General features: G+C 43.0%; 3 protein-coding genes across 3 annotated transcripts; 2 read left to right on the forward strand and 1 right to left on the reverse strand.

Annotated features, from left to right (window-relative positions):
- Positions 1-285: 285 nt before the first annotated feature.
- On the forward strand, positions 286-1,405 carry PHALS_05785 (peptidyl-prolyl cis-trans isomerase fkbp8; the record flags this gene model as incomplete). Its single annotated transcript, XM_024723087.1, has 2 exons — positions 286-391; positions 474-1,405. The coding sequence occupies 2 exons, from the start codon at positions 286-288 to the stop codon at positions 1,403-1,405; spliced, it is 1,038 nt and encodes a 345-aa protein (XP_024574099.1).
- A 275-nt stretch (positions 1,406-1,680) lies between these two features.
- Positions 1,681-3,804, forward strand: PHALS_05786 (interferon-induced gtp-binding protein mx; the record flags this gene model as incomplete). Its single annotated transcript, XM_024723088.1, has 1 exon — positions 1,681-3,804. One exon carries the CDS (start codon positions 1,681-1,683, stop codon positions 3,802-3,804), a length of 2,124 nt encoding a protein of 707 aa, XP_024574100.1.
- A 290-nt stretch (positions 3,805-4,094) lies between these two features.
- PHALS_05787 (pectin methylesterase) lies at positions 4,095-7,177 on the reverse strand (the record flags this gene model as incomplete). Its single annotated transcript, XM_024723089.1, has 2 exons — positions 4,095-5,115; positions 6,081-7,177. The coding sequence occupies 2 exons, from the start codon at positions 7,175-7,177 to the stop codon at positions 4,095-4,097; spliced, it is 2,118 nt and encodes a 705-aa protein (XP_024574101.1).
- Positions 7,178-9,143: the final 1,966 nt, after the last annotated feature.

The following is a 9,143-nucleotide window of genomic DNA, read 5'->3' on the forward strand; positions in this document are numbered from 1 at the left end:
TCGTTGAGTTTGTGCCTGTTAATTCTTTTTGCTGCCGCTTCATACGTCGGTCTTTGTTGCTCCGCTTTTTGTATAAAATGTATCTGCCAACATAAAGAATCGCTTTATCTCTGTGTCAAAGCAGCCATCAGTCTTTTCTTCAATTGTCTGTTGATCACCCTGTCAGCTTCTTTGTCTGCGATTAAAATTGACTACAAATCTCGACATTAAGTTTTGAGTACTTCACAAATTTAAATGTTTTGGTCCCACTTAATTCGAGTTTAAGCTACATGACCCAGCCGTAGAATGGTATTAATCACCGAGTCTGAGCGTAAGGATTTCGAGGATATTTTGGGTAGCGGCGGTATCCTCCGACGAATGCTAACAACCAACAATGATGGCATTCAAGCAGGTATTACAGCTGATTATCTTTTATTTTCGATTAAATTATAGCACCGTCTTCATCGTAACGTGGAATTGTGAATGATGTCTAGAATTTGGCGAAGAAGTAGGTGTGAAATACTCAGCTTGGGTCCTAAAGTCTGGTCAAAAGGTTGCAATAGATGAGACACGAAAATTCCGTATTGGAGACGGTGAAGTAATGCCAGCTCTTGAGCTCGTGGCCAAGATGATGCATGTGGGTGAAGAGTGTGAAGTGCGTTGTGATGCTCGTTTTGCCTACGGAGACGTGGGTTTAGAGCCTTACGTAGCACCAGGAGACGAAATAAAGCTTCTCGTTGAATTGTGTCGTGTTGGCAAGCGAATGACGTCTGAAATGAGTTCACAAGAGCTCATCATTGAAGCTACACAGAAGAAAGAGAGTGGTAATCGCTACTTTAAGGAAAAGAATTACGACCAAGCGGCGAAATTATACAAACGTGCTTTAAAATTATTAGAGATGTGGGAGCATACAGAAGAAGACACAGCACAGTGCAAGGAGCTGCTGATTGCACTTGGCAACAATGTAGCGAATGTACAACACAAATTGCTACAGTTTAAAGAAGCGCGTCAGTCCAGTCTCGAGGTTTTGCAATTGGATGGCAAGAACATCAAAGCCATGTATCGTATTAGCCAAATTGCGTTAGATCAAAGTGAATTTGAAGAAGCGAACATGTTTTTGCGTAAGGCATTGGAAATTGAACCTGAGAACAGTAAAGTGCGGCAGCTGCTGGTAAAACTAAAAAAGAAGAAACGTGATCAACAAGCTCGTGAGAGAAAGCTGTATGCCAAGCTCGGTGGCGACAGAACATCAAATCCTGTAAAGACAGGAAAACTTTCGGTGCTACTATCCATCATACGACGAAATGCAGCGATAATTGCCGCTGTGGCCATCGTTATCGTTGCAATCCTTGTGCACGTATTCGTTGGCGAGTCAAACCGTGAAATTTTTGAAAGCCCAGATAACAACGTCAATGCTACTGAGTAGGTATCAACTGCGGTCAAAAGCCTAGTTGATACGTTGATAATCTAGAAAGTAAGCAGTGAATGAATAGTCTTTATCATTGTTTCTGGGCAGAGTTAAGTAAAGAAAAAACACATCAACTCTTGTGAGTCAGAAAACAAGAGGCACTTAACATCAATCATGATGAAATCTCCTAGAAAGTGACTGCCTTAATTACAACATCAAACGTTCCTCTTAACCGTTCGCTCTTCATTCCTAAATCTTTAAAGCCGAGTTCACCCTTGACTACTGCCAGAAAAATGACTCGATCTTCAAGAAACGGACTGTTTACTCATGTCAAAGCTCAAGAGGAGCGAAAACTCGTTGATAAGCTTCGCGACATTGGTCTCGGACAGTACATTGAGTTGCCACAGATTGCAGTCATGGGTGACACTTCGAGTGGAAAATCGTCGCTTTTGTCAGCACTGTCAGGCGTGGCCTTCCCATCGAATAACCAGCTTACGACGAGATGTCCTACACAGCTCGTGCTGACTCGCGCTGATACTTTTCAGGGTACCGTGAAGCTTGTGCGATTTGAGTCGAGCGATAATGATGAGAATAACGAGGCGGAAGATTTGAAAAGGATGGAGGATGTTCCCGATGCGATCACTAAACTTACTCAAAAACTTGTAGATGAAGGCCAGTATATTAGTGACGACCAGATTGTGATTGAAATGTGTGGACCTGAGTTACCCGATCTGACACTCACAGATTTGCCGGGATTAGTGCGTACTGTTGGAGATCATGAAGACCAAAGTATCATTTCAAGGGTTCGTGAGATGGTAAATCGATATATGAAACAGGAGCGAACTGTCATAATTGCTGTAGTACCAGCCAATGTGGATATGCACAATACCGAAATTCTTCAAGCGGCTCAAGAAGCTGATCCGACTGGTACACGTACGATTGCAGTAGTGACAAAGATGGATCTGGTCGATGGTGGTGCTGAGTCAGCAGTACACGATCTATTGCTTAACAAGAAGAAAAAAATGCGTCTAGGCTATCATGCAGTCAAGTGTCGTAATCAACGTGAGTTGACAGAGGGGGCGAGTATCGAAAAAGGGCTGGAAAATGAAATTAGTTTTTTTAGTCGGCACGAATACTGGCGCCGACTGCCCTCCCATTTATGGGGTATCGCTACTTTAACTGATCGACTAGTTTTGATCCTGCAGGACAATATTCGACGTTCATTGCCAAAAGTCATTGAAGAGATTAATTGTCGAATGGCTGAGACACAAAAATCGTTAGCGAGCTTGGGTACAGCACTGGAGACGCCTGGTGCTCAACGACAGCAATTTGGTAGATGGATTGATCAGTATCTTCGCTTAATGGAAGCAGCAATGGAAGGACGGTATGAGTTATTGCCAGTGTCGTCATCAATGATTTCACAAATTACGAATGTGGAAAATACTCGACTTCGAGCGGTACTTCGTGTCGAGGAAGGCGTTTTTCGCGAGGCAATCAACGAGTCCAAAAATCATGCTACTGGAATCAATAAAAATAAATCTCAAGAAGAAGTTGCGATAGGAGATGCAGTAGAGGTTTGTCTCGATAATGTGTGGCAAAGTGGACGTGTGACAGATGTCAATGAGTCCAAAATTTGGTGTAAGCTATCTGACCAGTGGATTCATGCTCAATATTGGCGATATGATGAGTGGGCAGAATTGAAGCAGTTTATTCGCGAAAATCGTGGCGATGAGCTTGCGATTTTCACGTCGTACCAAGTATTTTGCAATTTGATTCGACAATGTGTCGACAAGTGGCGCCCACCAGCTGAAAAACTCTTGGTGTCGTATCAAGCTCAGACAAAGATGGTGTCAGATTTTGTGTCGATTAAAATCGACGCATCTAGACGAGTCGTACAATTTCTTCGAAGTTCGGCGGATGATGTACTTAATAGTGTTGTCGAAGCTGCTAATCAAGAGGTTGAAAATTTGTTGCGAGCAGAAGGGAGACCATATACGCAAGACGCACGTTTATTTGAGGAGATTTACGAACAACGACTGGAAGCTCTTCAAAAGCAATTAAATACAACTGTGCCAGTTGGAGAAGATGGAAGAGTTAATCTTTCTGAGGTCTTAAAAGCTATCAAGTCGGCGGCTTTATCGACAGAAGATCGAGAAGCACTTGAGTTAAAGGTGGCTTTGGAAGCGTATTTAGATGTGGCTATTCCTCGCTTTGTAGATGCAATTCCAATGCGACTAAACGACTTTGTTCTGCGCAAGTTTGTCTCAAGAATGTCGAGTCTACTCAACGGTCTAACGGATGAACAGCTAGCAAGATTGATGCAAGATTCGGAGCTCAAGATCGCTGAGCGCCAGCAATTAAGGGAAGAATTTGCTTGTCTTGCAAGTGCAAAGAAGGAAATTAAGCTGGTCTGCTAATCCCGATTCAGATTTGGTATGTGTCCGATGCTCATTGCTAAAGAGATGCTCCACATCTTAGGCAAGAGTTCTATATTCTCTGAGTACATAAGTTTGTAGACAATTTGAAGAGACAGCATTTCAGAGTTAAAGTCAATTATGTTTCAAGGATATAGAAGATAGCTCTTGTTTTGAAAGAATGATCAATTACTCTACGCAAAACAAATCCTATTTTGCTGTCATTACAAAGGATTTTTAAGCCAATTATTTCAAATGGAGTCGGTCAACGCGAAGCACTTTGAGCTGTCAGATTAGAAATACTTCGAATCGTAGAAGAACTTGGTTTGGTAATCCTTGCCAAGAATTTCCGTGATCGCTTTAGCCGCATCCAATTGGCCGCTGAAATCCACACGCTTGTCTTTAGCAGCACCAGCACCAGTGTTGTTATACTCTTTAAAGTACACATTTTCCGTCGATTCGTTCTTGAACGTCGTCCATCCTTTAGGGTCGACGACTGAGTCAATCCAGCAGTTTTGTACAACAGTACGAGCATATTGGCCCCAAGGACGACCCAAAAACGTCAAGTTCTTCGGGGCCATGAAGCTGTAGATACTCGAGTTGTTGATCACAAACTCAGATTGAATCTCGCTTTGATTGTTGCCATTAGCGGTGATCCAACCTTCACCAGTCGTCTCAATGCGGCACTGGTCGAACCATGCCATGCCTTCCCTGCCACTTATGAGGTTCTCGGCGCCTTGAATGTATGTGTCGACAAAAAGCTCAAGGCCACGATTCGCAGTAAGAGCACCACGTTTGCTCTTAATCTGGCACCCATAGAACCCGTAATCCGACTGGTCAATGTACACAGCGCCAGCACGTCCACGGTCTTCGGTCGCGCTAGCAGTGTTTTCAACATTGATATTGTACACTTTCACGCCGCTCTTGGAGGTGAACGCCAAAGTACTCGACAAACGGTTGCGGTTGTTTTGGATCTCGGGTGCAATGTCGTCCGATGCCTTGGCATAGGTGATGGTTACCTGGTTTGAAGTGTACGCCTTTGAGTTGCAAGTGTATCCGTGGATAACCAGAGGACCAGCAAGTTCCGAGACAAGAACTTGTTCTTGGTACACGCCTGAAAAAATGAACACAGTGTGGTTATCAGTCGTGTTTGGGATGTGGGCTACACCCTCAGCAATCGTTTTATAGCTGCCGTCATATTTGCCCGAGGCGTCGACGACGATAGCACCAACTGGGGGCTTAGTCATTGCGTCAGGTCCATCACAACTATCAGCAATAAGAGGTGGAGATACTTGTGGTGTCCATTCGCTCGGACTATGACAATCAGCGTCGTGGGCAGCAACTGCACTCAATGTGAGGCTAGCGACAGTCAAGAATGGGGCAGTGAACACTTTCATTGTTGATGGTTTGATGTCCAAGGAGAATACAAAAGTAAGCAAAGAAGAATGACAAGGGCCCAGCTGCACATCCCATTAGGGCTTTAAGACAATCCTCGAGATGCATCATAAAAATCCATTGGTCTCATTACAAATGAATGTTCCTTTTGTGAAGAAGAAAAAAAACGGAGCCTGCTGTTCAACGAATGGCAGTCTTTCCAATTCTTAGAATCAAGCTTTTTCAAAACTCAATCTGATTCGACAAAATGCAACCAGCTTTGCACTTCAAACTTATTTGTGGTCAATTTGTGGTCAATAGCTCATCTAAGCGCTTGTCTCTTGATACCCCATCTCGGGATCAGATCGAGAAGGTATCCTCTGTAAACTTGTCGCAACTAAGATTTGGCATGTGTTCGATGCTCCTTACAATTTGTTTGCTGTAGCGATACTCGAACGTGATCATGCGTTCTCGCACGTGCTTTTTTCATGCACTAAAATCCCATCATTGTCATTGAAAATTAAATGGGCTCTTTCGTGGAGAAAGTCTTCAACTATTTACGAGATGCTCTCGCCGGACGAGATTTTTCAACCTGATTCGAAATTGTAACCATAGAAATTTGTTTGACTATTATCAAGCACAGACAGAAAGAGAAGAGTTGTAGCTCTTCGAGTCTGTAAATTCGTATATCATTCGAAACAGAAAGCGTCCAGTTGTTGATAAAGTTCAATTTTACACATCGCGTGTCAAAACGCGAGAAAAAAGGAGTTTAGTCTCACAGAATGGTTATCTAATCTACGCATTACGGATCCTATCCTGCTAAAGAATTTTGACTCAAAATTCAAATCTATACAAATGATGGATCGGTCCACGCGAAGCCTTTTAAGCTACCAGATTAGAAATACTTCGAATCGTAGAAGAACTTGGTTTGGTAATCCTTGCCAAGAATATCAGAAATCACCTTGGCCGACTCCAATTGTCCGCTGAAATCCACACGCTTGTCCTTAGCTGCACCAGAACCAGTGTTGTTATACTCTTTAAAGTACACATTTTCGGTCGATTCATTCTTAAACGTCGTCCATCCTTTGGGGTTAACGACTGAGTCGATCCAGCAGTTTTGGACAACAGTACGAGCATATTGACCCCATGGACGACCTAAGTAAGTCGTGTTCGCCGGCGCCAGGGCGCTGTAGATACTCGAATTGTTGATCACAAACTCAGATTGAATCTCGCTTTGATTGTTGCCATTAGCGGTGATCCAACCTTCACCATTTGTCTCAATGCTGCACCTATCGAACCATGCCATACCTTCCCTGCCACTTATGAGGTTCTCGGCACCCTGGATATATGTGTCGACAAAAAGCTCAAGGCCCCGATTCGCAGTAAGAGCACCACGTTTGCTCTTAATCTGGCACCCATAGAACCCGTAGTCCGACTGGTCAATGTACACAGCGCCAGCACGTCCACGGTCTTCGGTTGCGCTAGCAGTGTTTTCAATATTGATATTATACACTTTCACGCCACTTTTGGAGGTGAACGCCAAAGTACTCGACAAACGGTTGCGGTTGTTCTGAATCTCTGGTGCAATATCGTCCGCAGCCTTGGCATAGGTGATGGTCACCTGATTTGCAGTGTATGTTTTTGGACTGCAGGTGTAACCTTGGATAACCAGAGGCCCAGCAAGATCCGGAACAAGAACTTGCTCTCGGTAGGTACCCACGTAAATAAAGAGAGTGTGGTTATCTGTCGTGTTCGGGATGTGAGCTACACCCTCAGCGATAGTTTTATAGCTGCCGTCATATTTGCCTGAGGCGTCGACGACGATAGCACCATGTGGGGCCTCCGTAATTCGGTCAGGTCCATCACACTTGTCAGCAAAAGACTCAATTGGAGCTGTTTGTGCTGTCCATTCACTCGGAGTATGACAATCAGCGTCGTGGGCAGCAACTGAATTTAACGCAAGACTTGCGAGAGTTAAAAGAGGGGCAGTGAATACTTTCATTGGTGAAGTCTTGAAGTGTTTGATGTCCAAGGAAAATTTTTAAGTAAGTTAAAAACTGGGTCATGGACAGCAGCACATCCCATCTAGGCTCTAAGACTATCCGCAATTTATCCACAAGAATCCAAAGGCTTCATTACAAATATTTCTTCTGACGCAATGATGCTGTATGTATAAGGACCCAACTCTTCTCGTACGGTACGTTAATTATTCGTCCTTGAGGAATCCACTCCGATGTTAAATATACAATACAATGCTTTGTGTTATCATTGCCCATATTTATAGGCCTACCAACTTATGGGTCCCATCCCATGATCAATACGACAGAATCGGTAGCTTACCCTGGAAAACAAATGTCATACCATATGAATCAGCAAGTATGAGTATTAGAATGCTCCGCATAATCGGCTGCCGCCAAAGTAACTCGTTTTCGAATCATGTATCCTGCGTTTCGTTTATGCGCTAAAAACGATGTATATGATGTGATAGAGTCGGTAGTATGCCATGATGGATTGTATAATCTCTCAAGGCTTACTAGAAATCTCAGGAAGCTCAAAAAAGTCATACATTCGTTCTTTAAGGAATATTTCTGGATATTTCAGCAGCAAACAATGCGGTTTCGACCAGTCTAGCGTCAATAAACTGGACATTGCTCTTGCGTGAGGGAAATATCGAGGATAGAACAAGACATTTTTCTTCTAAGACTATATCTTCAGAACTTCAAGATAATTTCTGTTAAATTGTTTAATTATCTGACTGTGAGAAACAATTTTGTAAACCTGGAACATTTCAGGATAGTTTGAAAAATGCATAAAACTGCATGCAGTCCGTTTGCTGACACATAGAAACTAGACTCGTTGTGGTGCTCCTCACTGAAACTAAAGAATGTCATATAGAGAGTATAAGTTAGCCAGCTTATTACTAACAATCTAAATTTTATGCTCTACTACATAAAATAGTAAAACCCTCGTAATGCGCCTATACTCCATAATCAGTCGTAATACTTCAACTTAAAACTTCGCGTAAGTCCGAGGGACAGTGTAATGAGGACGCAAGCCATAATAGATCCAGTAGGTAGGGGAGGTACATGCCCTTTATTGTGTACCTACACATCGCACGTCAAGCTGTAGCATCAGGGTTGCACTGAATACGAGTGAGTTTATAGAACTCAAGGATGGAGAGGTCCGCGGAAGATGTGATAGCGCATGTATATATTCAATCACACACTAAAAGAATACATTCTCTTACACTCAACCTGTGACGTTCGGCTAACCCCACGGCCTCCTCCCTTTTAAATTTTCATGATCGTCATAATTATCATCACAAATACCGTACTCAGCAAAGCATAACCACTACAAAAAGCACAAATTCTCCTTTCTTGGCCACTTTTACGACGGGGTTACACGTACCCTTGAATAATGTGTGAGTCACATGACCGTACACAGGTGTGAATTACACAGATTGGTGTAATCACACAATGGTGTGGTTTCACCGTAACAAGAAGTCACTACGTGGCATTTTTTGACATGATGGAAGCGCCGTCTGATAGTGCGCTAAGCTGAAGCAATCCTGGCAACAGAGCAGGACTGCCAGTAGTTACGCCTAAATTCAATCTGGCTAGTTAATAAAAAAATGAGAGAATAAAAAAAACTAATATTTTAGATAGAGGCTGTAACGGGTTACACGTACCCTGGTAACAGGGGTGTGTGTCACACGAGATATCCATGGTGTGACTGCATCCAAACAAGAATACGGTATGTGGCTAGGTAGCCAAGTAGTCCTGCATGTATTTAGATTTTACTGTATACATTTAGTTACATTTAAAATTAGGCGGTTTAGCCGCAGATAAAAGTAAAAATAATCAATTTGAATTTTTCCAAAGAGTTTATTAGCCTTGTTTAAGGTAGTAACTACTCTTGGAGGTGGCGGATTGCGATCCGCTACACTCGTACTGGTTCTTGTAAAGAAC

Source organism: Plasmopara halstedii, assembly GCF_900000015.1.
Source record: "Plasmopara halstedii genome assembly, contig: Scaffold_291, whole genome shotgun sequence".
NCBI lineage: Eukaryota > Oomycota > Peronosporomycetes > Peronosporales > Peronosporaceae > Plasmopara > Plasmopara halstedii.